The sequence below is a fragment of the Strix uralensis genome, chromosome 1 (genome assembly GCF_047716275.1).
Source record: "Strix uralensis isolate ZFMK-TIS-50842 chromosome 1, bStrUra1, whole genome shotgun sequence".
Taxonomy (NCBI): Eukaryota; Metazoa; Chordata; class Aves; order Strigiformes; family Strigidae; genus Strix; species Strix uralensis.
Window position 1 is genome coordinate 48889950 of NC_133972.1, and position 21843 is coordinate 48911792.

General features: G+C 41.8%; 2 protein-coding genes across 15 annotated transcripts in view; both read right to left on the bottom strand.

Annotated features, from left to right (window-relative positions):
- CUBN (cubilin) overlaps positions 1-500 on the bottom strand; it is a 148444-nt gene extending 147944 nt beyond the window's left edge. The window contains exons 1-2 of the mRNA XM_074865188.1: positions 367-500; positions 82-211 (exon numbers count right to left, since the gene is read on the bottom strand). Of these exons, the coding sequence (XP_074721289.1) occupies positions 82-211; positions 367-485 (249 nt within the window). The 5' untranslated portion in view covers positions 486-500. The remainder of the gene's footprint in view (positions 1-81; positions 212-366) is intronic.
- Positions 501-7563: 7063 nt separating this feature from the next.
- TRDMT1 (tRNA aspartic acid methyltransferase 1) overlaps positions 7564-21843 on the bottom strand; it is a 52028-nt gene continuing 37748 nt past the window's right edge. For 10 of the 14 annotated variants that reach the window (XM_074865253.1, XM_074865261.1, XM_074865223.1 and 7 more), the window contains 3 exons: positions 20248-20305; positions 19120-19249; positions 12707-13432 (listed from right to left, as the gene is read on the bottom strand). In XM_074865253.1, coding sequence (XP_074721354.1) covers positions 13332-13432; positions 19120-19249; positions 20248-20305 — 289 coding nt within the window. In that variant the 3' untranslated portion in view covers positions 12707-13331. Of the gene's footprint in view, positions 9483-10774; positions 12661-12706; positions 13433-19119; positions 19250-20247; positions 20306-20708; positions 20824-21843 lie in introns of those variants that run through there. The other 4 variants (XR_012628583.1, XR_012628578.1, XR_012628600.1 and 1 more) reach the window with 4 other exon arrangements.

The following is a 21843-nucleotide window of genomic DNA, read 5'->3' on the forward strand; positions in this document are numbered from 1 at the left end:
TGCTAAGACAAGTTCTGAAGACAAACTATTAATGTGCAAAACTGAAAACAAAAACATATTACAGAAAAGTAATTGTATCACCTGACTAAGAAGTTCTGCAAGGTCTTCTTCATTAATTTTTATTTTCCCCAGTGGTCCAGTTCTAAATTCAATATTTTTTCTGGAGCCAGCATGGAACACTAAATTACCCTGCTCTGAGGACAAACGAGGCCTGTTGTATTATGGAAAAGACAAAGAGATCATTTAGTTACATGTATCTGCCAAAGAGTATGTGAAAAAAGAGCTGCAGTAAAGTCTTTCTGTTCCCATTACTGGCACTTAGAAGCCATCATACGAACAAAAGCATTTGCAAGCAATGGTACTTACTGCTCATCATAAATGGTTCTTTTCTGCCTCTTTTTTTCATAATGGTTTGATTCACAGCTCAATCCAGTAAGTAATAATAATGCAACTAAAAGCCCAGGAGCAGGAGCAGCCCAAAGCATTGCTCTCCTCCAGCTGTCCTGTGTTTGAAGCAAAACCTCCAGTGCTGAAGTGTACTGTTGTAAGCCCAGGTGCCCTTTGCTCTCACACAGATCTTTATTCACAAGGTGCCCATTCTGCTGTCTTGTCTTGCAAGGGTGAACTTTATCTCAGGTATCTTAATTAAAGATTGACAGCATGCAAATCCTCTAGAACTAAATGCATTTTTATCTTTTTGTCTTTCGGTTCCAGGAGCTTTGAAAGATCATTAATTGAAATCTATGTGCATTTCATCATTATTTCTTTGACCTTTACACAGCTGAGCACCCCTGTGTCTCAGAGCACCTTGTAACGTGCAGCTGGCTACTGCGGGAACAGCTCGCTCTCCCCACATGCTGCACCACATGAGCGAAGGAAAGATTATTTGGCAGCACTAAAGGACCTAGATTGTTACCAAAAAAACCAAACCCCAAATCCCACACATAAAACCCACTGTGGCTGGCAAGGAATATTTGTACTGAAAGAGAAGTTTCCAGCCAGTAATTTATTGGGCAGATGACACAAACAAGTTAGCAGTACCAAACAGCATCCCATGGATTACAACAGCAAAATACAGTTTTAACCAAATATGGTTGCTCTGACTCAAGGATAACTCAGTTTGCAGATCCTGGGGAGATGATCACACACCAAGGGGACTGCATTTTGTCTGGCATGTGTAGGCTGACTTCACTGCACACACTAGGGCTCCCAAATTCACGGCCAGCCACAGACAATGCAGAAGATCAAGGAATAATTAAAAGGAGGCTCAAAAGTAATGAAAAAATGCAAATTAATATGTTCTTAGAGCCAAAATTTTAATCTTGACCCCATTTTCTTCTACCCTTCAGCAGTACCTCGCAGCCTTCTCAAGTGTCCCACCCAGATGCTTGTCAGACCTCTCTGAGGTCCAGGCTGTTGCTGCTGGAAGCCATGTCAGAGTCCACATCCCACCTCCCCTTTGCTTTTGCCAGAGTCTCCATATTGCCCTTGCACAAGACCCTGCTGTGTTTTCCTCTCCCTGGTGAGGGGAGCTTTGTGTATCTTTTCCTTCCTCATGCTAGGAGCTACCTGAACCTTCAAGCCCACCACCATTCTTTTTGATTTTCCTTTTTGTTTAGTAGACAACTCATTCAGGTTGCTCACATTTCAAAACCCTAAGAAGAAAAGAGTAGCAACAGTTGTAGCTGCTCTTGCTTGAAGATAACAGTAGCCACCATTCACTGATCCTTTAAGTCCCAGACCTTCCTGGAGGCCATGGAACTCCTGCATTTCCTAACCCTGCCCAGCCTTCCTTTCTGCTCCAGTTTGCACTTGTCACCTACAGATGTCCCACAGACAGATCTGTGGGACATGCCCTGGAGCTGGGGGACTGGACAAACTCTACAGCTTTCACAGACAGAAATGTTATGAGGTCAAAGCACCCTGGGAAGAAATCAGATGTGGCAACAAAAAATATTAATGTCACCTCAAAAAGAGACAGAGGTGGACTGTGAAAATGAGTGTGAAGCCAGGACAGCTAATGTTTGTGGTGCTGCCATGGATAATAACTTGGCCCTTACTGTGAATAACTGTAATGTCTGAGATTGTATCGGCTGCAACCCATCACCTCCACTATTTTCTGCTATTTGCATAAAACCTAGATTTTTATTACATTATCTGTGTTTTATAGAAACTTATCTCAGAATTCAGAAGTGTGAGCCTGCTGACCATCTTTCTTGCGCTCACACAGACTGTGATACAGCTAACCCAACAGTTATGGCTGCTGCCTGGAGGGCTGGAAGGGCAGAGGTGAAGCTCCTCCTGAGCCCACGGGGAACAGCCCATCCCATATGTCTACCCGTGCAGCAGCAGCAGCTCAGCCCTCTGGATATTCACCTGCTCTGCAGCAGCCCGTGGCCTCCAGATCGAGTTTATCAGCTGTTGCTGACAGAACAGAGGAACATGAGGAGGAATCCCCATGTGTTGTCCTTTACCATCATAGGGGATAGTGTTTACACAAAAATACAGAATTGTATCCTCAGTCGTTGAAAACTATCACTGCTCCATTCAATCCAAATGAGTTACGATATATACACCAACGGAGGATCTGTCCTCACAACAATTTTTTATTTTCTATTCTGCTCTTTGCTCTGAAACCTCTGTTCACAAATAGAAGAGCATAGATAAATTATCAACGTCTCTGTCTAGCCAACAGGACACCTTCTGCCTCTGGGTATCCTGGTACTGTCCATTAAACTAGTGCTCACCGATACTCTTCATGTCAGTATGGTGTCTGTCCACAGCTTTTTGATCGTTTTGTTTTGTTTTTTGTTTTAACTGTCTACCGAGTTTTTGTAACTGTCAGTTGGGTGTCAACTTGAAGAAACTATGGGCCAACTAAACCTGCACTTCCTAGCAGGCCAGTTGAATGTATGCAAACTTCAGGGACTTCCTTGCACAAAGTCTATTGTATGCTGACAGTTTTCAGCCTGGACTTTGGTTGTGACCCACAAAACCCTTCCTTTTCTCCATTTCTTTTGCATACTGAGTATGCATTGTCCCTCTCTGCTGCCTGTCAATCTTTGATTCAAGCTTACCTATCCAACTAATTAACTCCAATATACCAAATGACCAATGAGCAATAAACCATAGAGGATGGGAAGAGAGCTGCTAATGCAAGGAGGAAGAAATAACTGTTTTCACCTTCTCTTCATGCAGGCTTTACAGCTTAGAAAATGGTTGACTTGAAGACCAGGTGACTTTGACTAAGCACTGATTACAGGATGGAAAGATAGCTCTGGACATCTATCTAAGCCTTGCATGACACACTATTTTCCATTTCACTAGACCTTCCAGATTTTAGTTAATTTGCTTGCTATTCCTAGTGAATGCACCTTAGGCTGGCCAAGTTGGGAAATTTATAAACCATTTTAAGGAGAAAAATAGGTCCACACCTTTTCATTTTACTGAAATATATTGAATTGAGACATCATTTTTGGAGGAACAGAGTGGAAACCCTGCAAATGTCTGGCATAAGAATAGGGGCTGTTCTTCCTAACACAGAGAGCTGGCATGAACACCTCCCCCTGGGACAGATCGTTCATTACCTCACTGACATTACGGCTGAGGAAACACCTCTAAAGAGTATAGGTTGTGCACAGATTTGGCAGGAAGTAATGGAGCATTTGTCTCCATCTAATTCTGTTTGAAGTTCATCCTGTACTAGCAGGGACTACAATCTACCACCATCTTGTGTAGCTGTGTAAAATGATATGGTGGTGTCTCTCTACTTCTCCAGCAGTATGTGCCTGCAATGCAAAGACTCTGCTGTAGAAGTCAAGAGTTGACTCAGATTATGGCCAAAAATTCAATACACATTAATTGCACTTAGGAAGGCAACTCAGATGCAGAGACATGACATGAGTCTTTGACAATGCTCCCTTTTTATATGGGGAAAGGGCAACTATTGGTGTGAATCCCAACCTGGCTAATTTTTTAATGGAAGACTAACAATCCTTTATTTTGTTCTATAGATGCAAGAAGGATCCCTGCTATTCAATGTTATGACTCAAATATTTGCAAGTAATTATAAATCCAGCCCTGTTGCTGGTTTAATCCCAAGTAATGCACATTTACCTGAGTTTCCCCTCAGCTGAGGTCATGTCTCCCAGTACTTCCATCTTCATTTTCCTTTATCCTCTCTCATCTTTCCTCTTTCTAGTAATAGTCCAGGGTTCAAAAGTGACACATAACATATAAAGCAGCACTGCTACCTTCATGGTACAAATGTGGAAATTACTGGTGTAAACAATGCTGTATTCCTCAGGGGCTGCAGGAGCTGCAAGGGTCCACTTCCCATACCATTCCTTAAGGATTTATTTTACTTCTCAGCATACTGCCCTCTGACACCTGCTTAAGATTTTGCTCCTTCAACACAGCTGATGAAGTTAATAAGTTACCTGCTGATGAAGTTAAACTAACTGGCCAGGAAATCTACATTTTCAGTTTTTAACAGCAAATAACAGAGATGAGTTTTCATTTAGTTAGCTACTTCAGCTGGAATTGATCTACTGTCCCAATTCTCTCTGGGTTCCTTTATCACATATATTAGTTTTTCAGTTTCATTATAAGACTCATATTTTGGTTCCTCTGTCTTTCTGATTTTTCTTCCTACATGTTGTTTCTACAAACCACCACCCACTTTGATGCTTCCTATTTTCTGTTTCATTCTTTTTTGAAATTAGGTTCATGAAAAGTTTCCAGTCAGTTACATTGGCTGTGTTATTTTCTATTGATTATTCCACTCCTTTTAGCACATTCCAATTGCTTTAATGCACACTGGAGTTATTTTTAGGGACTTCCATTTGTATAATCACCCTTCTCCACTAACAACCCTAAAGCCATGAATAGACCTGGCTGCGCAACCGCCCTCAGATTTGTTCTATTCTATACTGTTGGCTTTATTGAGAGGCTTAGATCTGAGCTAAGTCCGTAAATCATTTGCCGTGTACTGATGGTGTGATTAAAAATATTGGCGTTCTGTCACCATACAAATATAAGGAAGTAAGAGTGGTCATACTGAGTTAGAAAAAGATACACCTTGGTCAGTACCCTGTCTCCAACAGCGGCCAAGAGCAGATAGTTTGGAAATGAAGGGTACACAAAGGGGCAAACACATACAGGACCTCTCCTAGGTACACTCTTGGCCTCCATTTATTTGCAGCTTGGGAACTTCTTCAGCCAGAATTCTACTTACTTGGTACTCCCAAAGGATTTTTCTTCCATGAACTTGTCCGGTCTTCTGAACTCTTCCCATGCTTCACCTTACAACACATGTACAATGAATGAGTAATACCACACAGTAAGATCAATATACAGTCAAAATGCCACTCAGAAATATTAATTCTGAGTAGTATCCAATTTTTAAGTATAATATTTAGAAACAGAATGGGATTAGTTTCTTTTTTAAAATATATACAGGGCAAGCATCTGAACTAATCAAAACTATTTATTAGTGTCTCAGTATGAAAAAATATATTAGCACCGTCAATGTACTTTGCTTCCAACTGCCAGGTTGTAATTTTAAAATGTTTGAGTTACAACAGCCCAATGCATGGACAAAAGGACAAGACAAGCATGCTCTCAATGAAGCTGGGATTTCAGGATGTATTCCTGTGTTTAAAATCAGAGAGGCTCCCCTCTCAAGATTTTAGGGACTTCTTTGATGCAGAGATTTCTGATTCCCAGTGAAGGGTACCCAACTAGAGTTGTCACCTGAAATTCCCTCCAACAACCCTCTCTCCCTAAAAGCGCTGTATTCTACTGAAATTTAGCCCCTCCAACTCTGCTTTTTACTTTATCGGAGCTCTTACCAAAAAATCCCTTGTCCATGCTTCCTCCCACGGTCAAAAGGACCAGGTGGAGGAAAGGCTGTGGATGTTGTTTACCTTGACTTTAGTAAGGCCTTTGACACCATTTCCCACAGCATTCTCCTGGCAAAACTGGCTGCTCGAGGCTTGGACGATCGCACGCTTTACTGGGTAAAAAACTGTCTGGATGGCCGGGCCCAAAGAGTTGTGGTGAATGGAGTTAAATCCAGTTGGCGGCCGGTCACGAGTGGTGTCCCCCAGGGCTCGGTTTTGGGGCCACTCCTGTTTAACATCTTTATTGATGACCTAGACGAGGGGATCAAGTGCACCCTCAGTAAGTTTGCAGATGACACCAAGTTGGGTGGGAGTGTTGATCTGCTCGAGGGTAGGGAGGCTCTGCAGAGAGACCTGGACAGGCTGGAGCGATGGGCTAAGGCCAACTGTAGGAGTTTCAATAAGGCCAAATGCCGGGTGCTGCACTTGGGCCACAACAACCCCCAGCAGCGCTACAGACTTAGGGAGGAGTGGCTGGAGAGCTGCCAGTCAGAGAGGGACCAGGGGGTGTTGATTGACAGCCAGCTGAACATGAGCCAGCAGTGTGCCCAGGTGGCCAAGAAGGCCAATGGTATCCTGGCTTGCATCAGAAATAGCGTGGCCAGCAGGAACAGGGAAGTGATCTTGTCCCTGTACTCGGCACTGGTGAGGCCGCACCTCGATTCCTGTGTTCAGTTTTGGGCCCCTCACTACAAAAAGGACATTGAATTACTCGAGCGTGTCCAGAGAAGGGCAACAAAGCTGGTGAAGGGTCTGGAGCACGTGTCATATGAGGAGCGGCTGAGGGAACTGGGGTTGTTTAGTCTGGAGGAGGCTGAGGGGAGACCTCATCGCCCTCTACAACTACCTGAAAGGAGGTTGCAGAGAACTGGGGATGAGTCTCTTTAACCAAGTAACAAGCAATAGGACAAGAGGTAATGGCCTCAGGTTGCACCAGGGAAGGTTTAGACTAGATATTAGGAAGCACTTCTTTACAGAATGGGTTGTTAGGCGTTGGAATGGGCTGCCCCGGGCAGTGGTGGAGTCCCCATCCCTGGAGGTTTTTAAGAGTCAGGTCGACATAGCGCTGAGGGATATGGTGTAGTTGGGAACTGTCAGTGCTAGGTTAACGGTTGGACTAGACGATCTTCAAGATCCTTTCCAACCTAGATGATTCTGTGATTCTGTGATTCTGTGAAAGTCAAAGAGAACAACTCAGTTGTCTTTTCTTCACAGATGGCTGCCTGGTCATCTAAGCCCACATATTTCTTTTCTTCAACAGCTATATAAATTCCCCAAACCTTGAAATGAAATAAAGATATAAATAACACAAATGTCTTTGCACTCTTCACAATTAACATTTAAATTGACATACTATCACTACTCAATACTTCATTTTCCCTGGTATCTTGGATATCAGTTATCTATTCAAACAAGTTGTTACTAAACAAGAAAATGGTTACTGGAATTCATTTAGGGCTCTGTGCCTAGTTTCTTATACTTTCACATTATTTTTCTTCAGGTATTTCCTTGATTGTTTCTACTTTATACACTGTTTATATAAGACTGCCCAGAAATGTCTAGTGTTCTTAACCAATTATTACTTTGTCTCCTCCAAATCCTTACTCATACAGCATATTCTTTAAACACCATGCAGAAAAAAATAAACAGAACGCATATGTGGTTTCAAATACCTAAGAGGCAAAATATATTCAAGTGCTAAGGAAAAGAAATATAATTCAATATTTACACAATAAGCCAACAAAGTGTTAACTTCAGTATGAATAGCAAGCAAATAGAACAGGGAAATCAAAGGGTGAGTTCAGAATGAATTGTTCATCCTGAGATTTGCTAAATTTTCTATTTATTCTAGAAACAAGCGACAACTGCTAAAACAGAATTGTACAATTGGACCTGTTCAGATTTCTATCGAGATGTTTCTTTAGAAAAAAGAATGGGCTTACCCATGACTAAGTTTCTGACATAATGATAGTGTTATGACAGATCAGTATTTTTCCAGCATGTAATACACAGACTCCTGATTATCCTTATACTCCTCCTAAGAGGGTCAGCAAAAGGTGAGATATAAAAACCTGTGGGCAGGCACCTTACAGTCACTGCATGGAAGTATGCACCTCCACTGGAAAATTTTCAGTTCATGTATCAAAAAATATTCAAACCCACTGCGTTAAACGGTATTTTAGTAACTTCACTGTTACACAGGTTTCTTCATGAGTACAGGGAATCCCTAGACTAATTCAGATAAAGACAAGTTTATGTAGGTAAAACATTCTGTAAGCCAACCGGCAAGCTTCAAAAATGACTGCATAAATATAACACCACCAAATATGACATTCTTTTCCTCAGTGGAGCTTCTCAAGTTTCAGGGAATGCAACTACATCATCTCACTCAGATAATGAAATGTGTTTCAGATGTGAAGAAAAAGTGAGCTACAAAACCAAAAATCAGATTCTGGAAATCTCCTTCCCTTTCCAGAACTGTCTTCCAGATTTCACTAATTTACCTGCATTTAGCTGCTTTTGTAATCACATTTCATTGCTGTGAAAATGCTTAAGCTGAAGTTGCAAAGTGCAGCACTAATGTAGGCTGCAAAGCACTTACGATTAGAAGACTGCTTGGAAAAGGAAGCAACGTGATCATCAAGGGAGGTCAAGCAGGTGCAACCCAGCAGAGCTCAATAAACGAGTCTGTTAATGACAAACTGATGTGATAAGAAGCAGTCACTCAATTTAGCCACACTGGTATTACAGGGTTAGCAGGGGTACAATACACAAATATATATTTACAACTCTGACATCTGTTCTTTCAGAATACCTCCTTCAGAAACAGGTCTGATTAGAAAACAGATTTCAGTCTTCACAATCACACTGAATTACAATTCACTGTCAACATGTAACAGGCTGTATTGCTGTATCAGTTTTAGATGCAGCTAGATAACTTCCAACTTACACTTTAATACTGCTTGCTTCTGAGTGACATATAAATCATTAAAACATGTTTACAAATTAAGGAATTGAAAATTAATTGTTAATAGTAATATTTGGCAAATATTACTATAGTGAGGGAAAATGAACTATTTACATGGATTAGCAGAAAGAAATCCCAATTTATACATAAAATCAATCTCCTTTGTTTTCATTTCAATGTTTGGGTTATGTTAGACAGCAGCACATCTTCCTATTATCACATTTCTCCCAAGAACAAGACCATATAGCTACGAGTTATTGATCTGGCTGATAAATCTACACAATAACCACCATGTAAACAGGTGACTATGGTTCATAACACTGTCTAAAACAGACTTGCTCTTTGCAGTTTAGTAGTAGGCACAGCCTAACATTAGTCTAGCACTTTTTTGCCATTACAGTACTACAGGAGACCAGGTAAAGACAGAGGCCAACCTCATCCTTCTCTAGAGCCTACTCCAGAGCTTTTTTAGGAGAATCCATTTCTATTTCTCTTTTATAGCTGGAACAACCCAAGCAGTCCAAATGCTCTTGGAGAGTAAGACAGGCTGAAGTAGGTCAACTCAAGCTTCTCCTGGTTTTAACAGTCCAGAAGCAGCATGCAAATCAAGACTGAAGAAGAAATACACAAAGAGTCAGCATAAGATGAAGTATGGCACAAAATAACAAAGGACTACAAAAGTAGTCCTTTTCTTTTTCGGGACTACAACAGATGAGAATAGCTGCAGTATCTCTACAGCAGCTCTCTTCTCTACAGTCTTTAGTTTCTCCTGCATTACCAAGCCTAGATGCAATTCACCATGACTGTTCCTATGTCATCCCATAGAAAAAAAAAAATCAGTCTTTTTCAGAACTGACAGCTTTGATGACTTCCTGCTTTGGGGCACAGGGACTATGACCAATCAAAGAAATCCTTCAGTTTGGTGACACACCAGCTCCCTAATGGATGCTTACTAAGTATCACCTCGCCTTTTCTTCCCTTAAGCTGTTTTTTCTCCAGATACCAATATAATATTACCTGCAAGGAAAGAGAACAACTGGAACACATGCTTCTTTAGAAGGCTTTCAGTTTCCCATAATTTTCTCTATTGTTTCAGAGATATTAAACTCACAAAGACTTCATGATTTAAAAAACATTCAGTCCAGCTCTGTGAGATGGTGTACAGCTGTGGCACTCTGGCTGGCTGTATGCAGTGGTTCATCCCAACATACACTAGTACTACTGCTAAGTTTTGTGAAGAATTCTTCAGAATTCTTCAGAAACAGCCTGTTTAGTTTTTCTCCAGGTCTTATGTCACAGGAACCTAAACATGGAGCTTTTAAATTTATGATAGAATCATAGAATAATTTGGGTTGGAAGGGACCTTTAAAGGTCATCTAGTCCAACCCCACTTTGCAATGAGCAGGGACATCTTCAACTAGATCAGGTTGCTCAGAGCCCTGTCCAACCTGACCTTGAATGTTTCCAGGAAGGGGGCATCTACCACCTCTCTGGGCAACCTGTTCCAGTGTTTCACCACCCTCATCGTAATAAATTTCTTCCTTCCATCTAGTCAAAATCTACCCTCTTTTAGTTTAAAACCACTACCCTGTGTCCTTTTACAACAGGCCCTGATATAAAGGTTGTCCCCATCTTTCTTATAAGGCTGTTTTAAGTACTGGAAGGCTGCTATAAGGTCTCCCCAGAGCCTTCTCTTCTCCAGGCTGAACAACCCCAACTCTCTCAGCCTGGCCTCACAGGAGAGGCTCCAGCCCCCTGGTCATTTTCATGGCCTCCTCTGGGCTCACTCCAACAGGTTGTCATGGTTAACCCCAGCAGGCAACTCAGCACCACGCAGCTGCTTGCTCTCTCCTCCAACCTCCCAGTGGGATGGGGAAGACATTCAGGAAAAAAAAAGTAAAACTTGTGGGTTAAGAACAGTTTAATGGCTAAAATAAAATATTACGATGATTATAATACTACTACTAATAATGACAATAATAATGGTAATGAAAATTAATATAGCAAAGAGAGAAAAATAAAACCCAAGAAAAGACAAGTCATGCACAATGCAATTGCTCACCATCCACTGACCAATGCCCGAGCAGCGATCCGCCCCTCCTAGTCAACTCCCTCAGTTTATATACTGAGCATGACGTTCTACGTTATGGAACATCCCTTTGGCTAGTTCGGGTCAGCTCTCCTGGCCATGATCCCTCACAGCTTCTTGTGCATCTGCTTGCTGGCAGAGCATAGGAAACAGAGAAATCCTTAACTTAGGAGAAGCACTACTCAGCAACAACTAAAACATCAGTGTGTTATCAACATTATTCTCACACTAAACACAGTACTGTATCAGCTACTAGGAAGAAAATTAACTTTATCTCAGCCAAAACCAGGACACAGGTTCATGTATTTCCTGTGCTGAGGACCCCAGAGCTGGACGCAGTACTGCAAGTGAGGTCTCACGAGAGCAGAGGGGGAGAATCCCCTCCCTCAACCTGCTGGCCACACTTTTCTTCATGCAGTCCAGGATACAGTTGGCTTGCTGGGCTGCGAGTGCACATTGCTGGCTCATGCCCAGCTTTTCATCCACCAGCACCCGCAAGTCCTTTTCCACAGGGCTGCTCTCAATCCCTTCATCCCCCAGCCTGTATCAATACTGGAGGTTGCCCCAACCCATGCGCAGGACCTTGCACTTGCCCTTGTTGAACCTCAGGTGGTTCACATGGGCTCACTTCTCAAGCTCATCCAGGTCCCTCTGGATGGCATCCCATCCCTCAGGTGTGTCAACTGCACCACTCAGCTTGGTGTCATCTGCAAACTTGCTGAGGGTGCACTCCGTCCCACCGTCTGTGTCACTGATGAAGACATTAGACAGCACTGGTCCCAGTACGGACCCCTGAGGGACACCACTCATCACTGATCTCCATTTGGACATTGAGCCATTAACATCTACCTTCTGGATGCAACCACCCAACCAATTCCTCATCCACCAAAGAGTCCACCCATCAAATCCATATCTCTCCAATTCAAAAAGAATAATGTTGTGGGGGACCGTGTCAAAGGCCTTACAGAGGCCCAGATAGATGACATCCATAGCTCTTCCCTTGCCCACTGATGCAGTCACTCCATCACAGAAGGCCACTACGTTGGTCAGGCAGGACTTTCCCTTGGTGAAGCCATGCTGGCTGTATCGAAGCACCTCCCTGTCCTCCATGTGCCTTAGCATAGATCCTAGGGGGATCTGAACCATGATCTTCCTAGGCACATAGGTGAGGCTGACAGGTTGGTAGTTCCCAGGGTGGCCCCTTCTACCCTTTTTAAAAATGGGTGCAGTGTTTCCCTTTTTCCAGTCACCAGGGCCTTCACCTGACTGCCATGACTTCAAATATCATGGAGAGTGGCTTGGCAACTACATCAGCCAGTTCCCTCAGGACTCTGCAATGCATCTCATCATGCCCCACAGACTTATGCATGTTCAGGTTCCTCAGGTGGTCACAAACCTGATCTTCTCTTACAGTGGGAGGGACTTTGCTCCTCCAGTCCCCGTCTTGCAGTCCCTCCACTTGAGAGGTGTGGGCAGAGAGATTGCCAGTGAAGGCTGAGGCAAAAAAGTTGTCGAGAACCTCAGCCTTCTCATCCATTGTTACCAGTTTGCCATTCCTGCTCATCAGCCGGGGTACACTTGCTTTGAACCTTCCTTTTCTGGCTGACATACTTGTAGACCCCTTCTTGCTACTCTTTGCAGCCCTTGCCATTTTTATGTCTTTTATCTGTAGCTCTTGTGTAAGGTTCAATGATCTTATCCTGAATAATATAAGTGAGAACAGAAACAGGCAAGTTATTGTCAGGGTTGTGATAATCCTGAAATATTTTTATTCAGCTGCACCTAAAACAAATCATTCCAGACAGATACAGTTGGGTTCCAGAAACCTACAAGTATTTAGAGAGGATGAGACAATCATAAACTAAGGATGACACTGTGTCATCTTAAAAATCATATAAAAATACTGAATAGTCTAATTAGCTACAAAAACACATCAAAATTTCAGATCATATATACAATAAATATTTTAGGAATGGATCACTGATATTTACTGATGAAGACATTTTACATGTAGAACTTGGTCTCTGCAATTAATTAAAACAGCTTTTACATTTACAGCTTTTTCATACTGTACTGAGAAGACAGCTTTAAGATAAAATAGTTTTAACAATTTTCATTGAGGCACATGTAAATGCTGCTCTTTTTTATTTTGCAAACTAAAAAGGACATTTAAATAAAGTAATTAAGGCCTGGAAACTTCCATTTAAATAAAACACCTCTAAAGTGCAAATCCACCATAACATCAAGGTATTAAAAATATATCAGAACTGTTTGGTAAGGTATGGTTTTTGTTTAGCTACCATCAGCTTTCTCTTGAAACATGGAAGTATTTTCTGTCACCAGTCTGTATTCATCAGATTCAGGCTCTGAATTATCCAAGTAGAACAGAGATCAACTTTGCTACCACATGTACATTGAGGCTGTTTCCCAGAAGACGGTAGCGTTGCTTTATTGTAACTTTGTCAGGAAAGCCTAAAACAAAAAACCATATCGTTAAACGTCATTAGTCTGGGTTTGTTCCTGGCTTTTAGTCTACTTTTTTCAGTGAACAGTTCAGTTATCACAGATTGCAGCAGGGTTCACCTGCCCTCCCTCTAAAATACATGAAGTTACAAAAATAATTCCCAACCAGTTCATTGGATTTGTATCAGTTCTTCCATTAGCAGTACTGTCATCTCTAAAGTTTTACAAGAAGCCTCAAAACATTGCTCTATTGTGTGACTAATGCAGATCTATCTTCTCTTCATATAGCTCAAAACATGCAGCAGCCTCAAGGAGAGGCAGCAGCACCTAAAACACTGCACAACCATTACTCTAGAGAACATCCAAAGCAACATGGCCACAGCACAAAGAAAAAGTGATGATTCTGCAGATGGACTACACTGCATTTCTCAATAAGCTTTATATTGTACTTCTGAGCCCCTCTAAGCAGTTGAGACAAATCAAACGAGTCTCACAGTGCAATACACCAGCAGCACAGATTTAGCTAAGAGCAAGCCTTATTCAGTGAGTGATCAAGCAGCTGAACAATTTTCCATGTAATTCAATGCTGACCCTGTCAAATGCACTCAGAAATACAGACAGCATCTGAAATGTTCTTCACATGCTAAGTGCATGGACTGGCAGAAAGAAGGGAGGCCCAGAAAAAAATAAACTGGTCCAGGTATTGTGAAAGGGCTGTGCTGTACACTGGGTGCACAAAGGTGACCAAGCTTCTGAGAATGAGGAAGTTGCCAACAGCCAGCTGGTCTGCTGTTACTGTCCTTGCTTACACTCTTAGCTTACTCCATCTGTGAGCTAAAGTCCATTGGTTCAACTTGAGTGAAAGATGAACAGCAGTGGTGATTCAACCATTAGGGTCATTTGCTAAGCTGCTGAAACTTGATCACATTCAATTATTTGATCATTCCCCAAAAAGAAAACCTAACTTTGAGCCCAAGGTCATCACCAGTCAGATTAGCTTTGATGCATAAACACACTGTGTGTGCAAGCAGTGCTATACATGTTCTGAAGTTTTCCTAGCACTTCAGAAAATTCCTCTTCCAGGGATTGGTCAGGAGAGAACATGGTTGGACAGTTGCTGAGCCAAGGGTGGAAAGCTGAGGAGGTGGTGTCTGGGAGGAGTTGTTCCATCCTTCTCTGCCAGTTATTAATGCCTCGAATGTGGACTGCTTTGGTAAACACATCTTCTGCCAGCTCCATCCACTCTGCCCAGCTTCCTGGCACTCACATTTGGGCAACCGTTCTCTGGAACAATCACTTGCACTCCCACACACATTTCCTTAGATGGAGTTTTCACATTAAATCACTGAATAAGGTACAGAATCTACACATTTTAAAAGAGTATATAAAAATAAATATGTATTTATGCACACACATACACATGCATGTGCTCAAGAAGTTTATCTGAACCCTGAACATTTCAGCTTCTTCTTCTGCCTCTTGGCAATTGAAAGCCCAAATTAATTTTCAGGGCTCACTGTTTCCTTTATCCCAAGCCTCCTCCATCTGCCTGTTAACATTATCTTGCACCTTCTATCTTCTTGGCTCAAGTATAGCCTACATCAGAAGGACAGATGTCACAACTCAGTACGCTGGCACTTGCTGCACAGCTCTCACCATGTCCTTTAGGTCATGCACGCTACTTGATGTTGCAGTCTTGGCAACACGCACTACCTCACCGCGCTGGCCTTCCACTAGGCTGCCATTTGTTTCCTAATAGCTTATATACATCACTAACAGGAAAAATGGAAAAGGCATCCTGACATCACCCTCATAAATGCAGGTCGCAGGTGCAAGAATGCTCTGATCACTTTTAATGATATTGCTGTGGGACCCACAGACACATGACTGCAGTGTTTCACTGACCTATAGTGCAATTACTATTTATACATTTAGATGTTAAAAGCACAAATAAATCTGTTAAATGTTAAGAACGAACAGTGATTTTAACTCTGGCTCTCATGTATTGGAAAAGGCCATCAATTTGTTAAAATATAGAACCATTTAGTCACAATCATGTTTCTTCTGATAATCATAGAATCACAGAATCATTCAGCTTGGAAAAGACCCTTGGGATCATCGAGTCCAACCATCAGCCCTACTCTGCAAAGTTCTCCCCTACACCATATCCCCCAGCATCTCATCTAAACGACCCTTAAACACATCCAGGGATGGTGACTCCACCACCTCCCTGGGCAGTCTATTCCACTGTCTGACCACTCTTTCTGTGAAAAATTTCTTCCTCATGTCCAGTCTAAACCTCCCCTGTTGCAGTTTAAAGCCATTCCCCCTTGTTCTGTCACTAATCACCTGTGAGAAGAGACCAGCACCAACCTCTCTACAGTGTCCTTTCCGGTAGTTGTAGAGAGTGATGAGGTCTCCCCTCAGCCGTCTCTTCCTCAAACTGAACAGTCCCAGCTCCCTCAATTGCTCCTCATAGGATTTATTCTCCAGGCCCTTCACCAGCTTCGTTGCCCTCCTCTGCACTCACTCCAGCACCTCAATATCCCTCTCGTATTGAGGTGCCCAAAACTGGACACAATACTCAAGGTGTGGCCTCACCAGTGCAGAGTACAGGGGGACTATCACCTCCCTACTTCTGCTGGTCACGCTATTTCTAATACAAGCCAGGATGCCGTTGGCTTTCTTGGCCACCTGGGCACACTGCCGGCTCATGTTCAGCTGCTTGTCAATTAGAACCCCCATATCCTTCTCTTCCAGACAGCTCTCCAGCCACACCTCCCCAAGCCTGTAGCCATGCAGGGGGTTGTTGTGGCCCAAGTGCAGGACCTGGCACTTGTCCTTGTTGAAGCTCATCCCATTAATGTTGGCCCACCAATCCAGCCCATCCAAGTCCCTCTGTAGTGGCTCCCTATCTTCATGCAGATCGACACTCCCGCTTAACTTGGTGTCATCTGCAAATTTACTGATAATGCACTCTATGTCCTTATCAAGATCATCAATAAAGATGTTGAACAGAAATGGTCCCAAGGCCGAGCCCTGAGGAACACCACCTGTGACCGGCCATCAGCTGGATTTAGCTCCACTGACCACCACTCTCTGGGACCGTCCATTCAGCCAGTGCTTGACCCAGCAGACCGTTCGCTCATCCAGGCCATGGGCAGCCAGTTTTCCTATGAGAATCCTATAGGGAATTGTGTTGAATGCTTTTTGAAAATCCAGGTAGATAATATAGACAGCTTTTCTCTCGTCCAATAGTCGGGTTATCTTGTCATAGAAGGAGATCAGGTTTGTCAGGCAGGACCTGCCTTTCATAAACCCATGCTGATTAGGCCTGATCCCCTGGTTGTCCATTATACGACTTTTAATAGCACTCGAGATGACCTGCTCCATGAATAATACTGTAGCTGCAGCTAGTAACAGCATCTGTTACAAATCTTCCTGTCATTCACTTCATTTTCAGCTTACAGTTTTGTCATTCTTTAGCTCCTTGGACCAACAACATATTTGCAGTGGGTACATCTTCAGGCTTTCTGTTATTGAAAATTTCAGCCCAAATGTTGCTGTCACTACAGAACACAGGAGCAGAGAAATTCTAGCACATTTTCCTCTGAAAACACCAACTTCACAATAATGACTCGAAATTTAACATGGGAGAAATGCTGTCAGGGAAACACCCTTTGCTGTAGCCATAAATATAGCAATTTTCAAAAAACCCCATAGCTTGCAAATCCTCAGAAGAAACTTATAGTACCTAAATTCACCAGAGATTACAATCACCCTAGAGCTGAGTAACACTTTTTTTAAGTACAAAATGGGAAATGTCTTAGATTAAACACACAGGAAAGAAATGTCAGACTTGTGACTCAGCGCAGCGGGAAAAACTTGTTCTGCCTATGATTCAGGAGTATACGTGAGAGGAAGCCACCAGATGAGAGATGCTTGTTTCATGTGTTGTGGAAGTTGGAAAAGTAATATAAAGAGGCAGGGAACTGCAAGAACTGTAAAGAAGGTCCTGTGATTAAGGCAGAAGGTACTGCCCTCTGAGAGGTGGAATCTGTCTCTCTCCCTCCCTCCACAATTCCCAGGTGACAAAAGACAGGTTTGATTTATGAGCACTTCGCAGATAGTGACAACCTGGATGCTCCTCAAATTCAGAAGCCTGACTTGTCTTGAGAGTTCAGTTCTGGTTTGCAAAAATACTGAAGCTCACAGCTGACCTTGATGATAAGCCCTGAACAGAGAAAGCACGGTATCATTCCAAGCACGCTGAAATAGTGAAGGTCAAGTTGCGCAAACTGATCGCCCTAAATTAATGGAGTCTTCAGAAATAAATTTCTCCGTTGTCTCAGTTCTCCCTCTGTAAAATACAAGCCATATTAACCCTACTACACCTCTCAGTGATGCTGCAAAGACTGATTTAACATTTGGAAAACACAATCTGTATTTTTTTAAAAAATAGAAAATGGGCAATTCTGTGCTCAAAAGGGAGCTTGAACAGCATGATAAACCTATACAAGTCAAATCCACCCGTTTAGCTCAAGTTTCTTTACACTAGCCTATATCAATATGGAACAGAGCTGTGCTAAGAAAAAGGCCGTCTGCAAAAAGAACAAATTTATTAAAGAGAGGCTATGAAAAAATACTGCATGTTGGCATGTAACACTCCTGCAAATAATCTTAAGCAAGTAAGCTTAGTGCTGACAACTCTAGTGCTTGACTTTTCAACCTTAATAATGTTCTTTGAATGTAATGATTTTGAATACACCTAAGTAATAAATGAGAAAATAAACTAAAATTGCAAAAGAAAGAAATATATAAAAACTTCTGGCACTCCTCAGTACTCTAAGTCACTGAGAAAGTCGAAGAAAAATACAGTAAATTACTCAAGATCATTGGTGTCTTATTCTGCAGAAGCTTTTGCTGCCAAGACATACTAAATTGATCTGATGTGACAGCAGCAGGCCAAGCTCCTCAGCAGCTAGTTGCAGCTACACTTCCTTGCCTGCCTTTCTTTACAAGGGGAACTCTGATGAATTTATTTCAGGCTTAATTCTGGTTGACCTGTGTACAATATACTGATATTGATGAGTCTTGTTCCTTGACTCCCTCTTCCCCACAAAAACAGTTAGAAAATGAAGTAACTGACCAAGGGCTAGGACTGCCTTTTCTAGAAAACAGAGATGACTTAAAAGATCATTAACTGAAGAGTTTGGTTACTCCTGAACAAAGAAGTATCTGTATCTTCTGAAATTCCATTTCTGTCAGCAGCTGCAAATGTGTGGAAGGGAGAAAGCAAGCAGCTCAAACACTGAGAACCACCAACAGACCGCCTAAACTGGCAGGATCTGTTGTCTTACCACAGTTGTGAGTAATGCTGGCTGCTGAATAAATAGTTTCAACTTTAAACAAAGGTATTCCTTCACTGCCATTCAGTAACAGAGCATTTCCCATGCCAAAATTTTTTTCTTAGCTTATGGAGATAAACCTAACCACAGAAGCTGGCTCTTATAAAATATAAAAAACTAGTGGAAATTCAGAGAAATTCAGAGTTAGCCGAATACCAAGAACCAATCATAAGAACTGAACGGTCCAAAAGGAAATGCAAAATAAAAAGCATAGATTAGTCCCCAGTAAAAAGACTACACTGACATTTCTGAAGAATGATGTAGAAATGGGTACTTTCTAGCACATACCAAATTCCAGAGGGAATCCATGAAGATTTGCTATTTCTCTTGGGGTAAAGTACCTCAGTTTTAGCGTTGACAATTTCATAAGCTTCTCTTCTTCTGGTAAATCTTCAATGTGTTTAAACACTGATTCAAGCTATGAAGAATATCCAAAACAACACATATCATCAATGCAGGCCAAATATGCAAAATTTAACACTCACATCTTAACAGAATATTTCTTTATCACAGTGCCAAAGACAATAGCGTGGTTTTGTTGAAGGTATGATTGGTGTTGTGTTTTTGCAGCCAGTGTCTCAACACATGGACTTGCAAGAAAGAATCAATGTTGAATGATGGCATTCATCATTTCTTCCTCCAGTTACAAGCTATACCAATACTTAATGAGGCAATCAAAGGATTATAAACATTTGTTAATGACAGGATAGTGACTTAATATAGCAGACCATCCACGCAAATTAAGCTGTATACATGCAGCTGTTTTAATACATTCGCTTTGAGATTATCCTGAATTCCAAAGCTGCATTCTTCTTATGCTTAGAAATGCCATACAATATTAGTCAACAGCACAGAAGTGCAAGAGGAGGTGCTTGTGTACAAAACAGGCTTTATGAAAAGTATCTGAATGATGATTCACCAATACATTTATTTTTACCTTCCCCAATGCCAAAATATCACTTTGCGGTGAACTTAGTATCAACAGTAGAACTTTTCAAAATACTATGTCTTCCCAGATAAATAATACTTTTGAAATTCAAACATGTAAAACATTTGACAATATTTACCGGATCATCTGCATACAAAAAATGGCCCTAGATTCACAACACTGTACTGTAGTTTAATCATAGAACTAGTCGTTCTTAATGTTTTCACATATCCCTGTGAAATCTCTGTATGACACTATGGATAATAAAATAATAGCAACACATATTCTCCATGGAAAGAGGCACACATATAATTTTGATTTAAATAAACTGTTGTTTAAGAACACAAAGTAAATCAACTGGAAACTCGGTTGCCATAAAATGTAGTTTTAAAAGCTTTTTTGTTATAATATTCAGAATAACAAAGCAGAAGACAGAAAAAATAGTTTTAAAACAAGTAATTCTCATATGTTAGTCTACACATTCTTACCTGTACATCTACTGCTGTTTGCAGAACTGAGCCTGTCCCTTCTACATAGTGTCCGTACCTTAACAACAACAGTAATAATCTTAATTTAATACTTTCATCAGACCTCATAGCACTGACAACTGCAAAGATACAGGGAAGTTCCTTAGGTTCCTTTGCTTTGATTAATAGCTTCCTGGACAGATAAAGCAAAAGGCCTTGTTATTAACAATGCTAACCCTTGGAGTGCAGTAGCCTCTGAACTTGCTCTCTAGGGATGAGTCTGCAATCAATGCACAAGGGTTTATCCACACTAATGTCTTATATGAGGCAACTATACAAGGCCAAGGAATTCGAGCACAGCACCATCAGAAAGGGCCATCTGCATTGCACAAAACCAATTTTACACTAAGGCAAAACATGTTAAAGGCCAAATGGTTCTAGGGGTTCAAATCAGCTCTCCGCATTCAAAGGAGGACCATTAGTGTGAGCCTTCAGCTTTTTTATTAATCCATTAGGAACAAAGTGGTTCAGCCAGGTTTAACTTTTGGTTGCTTGTGGATTTTCCACAGAGGGAAGGGATGGACAATGGCCAGGCACCTATGCAGAGCAGTAGAAGAAAGAAAGAAAAAGAAGAAAGAAAAAAATTAAATCCAACTAAACAGTAAGCAAACTTACATTCTAAAACCATATGATAGCTTTTTTGGATGCTTTGTGGTTGATTGCATAACAACATGTTTACTCTGTAGTCTCTTCCAGGCTATCATTTAAATATAATTATGGGCTTTCAGAAACATGCTCTGCTGGTCTAACTGTGATAGTGTTTGAATGTCCTGAACAGAGAGACTGAGTCAAGTCAACAGATGGTTTTTGCACAGTGGAAGAACTTCAGAAGATCCCTAGTATTAGAGGGATGTGGTCTGCATCAACCATTCACAGATACCATTCTCTAGTTTTATCTGTGCATCTGTAAAGACAGTTATAAAGGTCTTTTGTTCCACTTGCAGCCCATTCTAAAGCATGGCACTGGAACAACTTCTGTTTCAAGCTTTTTAATGCCACAATGAATAAAGGAATAGTCTCCCTTCAGCACAGACATAATGAGCCAGATGCTCAATCTTGAGAAGTTTTTCTTCAGTTGAAAAAGCTTATGAGTAGTTCTGCCAGAATCAGCGAGAGCAACACTCGTTTTAAAATAAAGTGCTTGCAAGTCTTCCTTAGGATCAGAACAAAAGGCCCTAAACACTGATGCAGATTAAAACAGTTTTTTCATCAGTCCTTCTGGTCAAAGGGAAGGGGTTTGATAGGACCAGCCTAATCTGGTGAATCAACAACTGGTTACAGGACTGGTGCCACAGCCAGGGGTTCGGCTACTTAGACCATGAGACTCGCTTTGAGAAACCTGGGCTACTGGGAGCTGATGGGGTCTGTCTGTCAGAGAAGTGGAAGAGCATCTTTGGTCATAGGCTTGCCACGGTGGCGAAGAGGGCTTTAAACTAAATTTGCCAGGGGAAGAGAACCTCAATCCATCCCACTCCTACCAGCTTGATACCAGTGCCAGCTATAGATGCCCAGAGCCTAGAGAGGGGTCACAGGTCAGCAGGAGAGCACCTGAAGAGC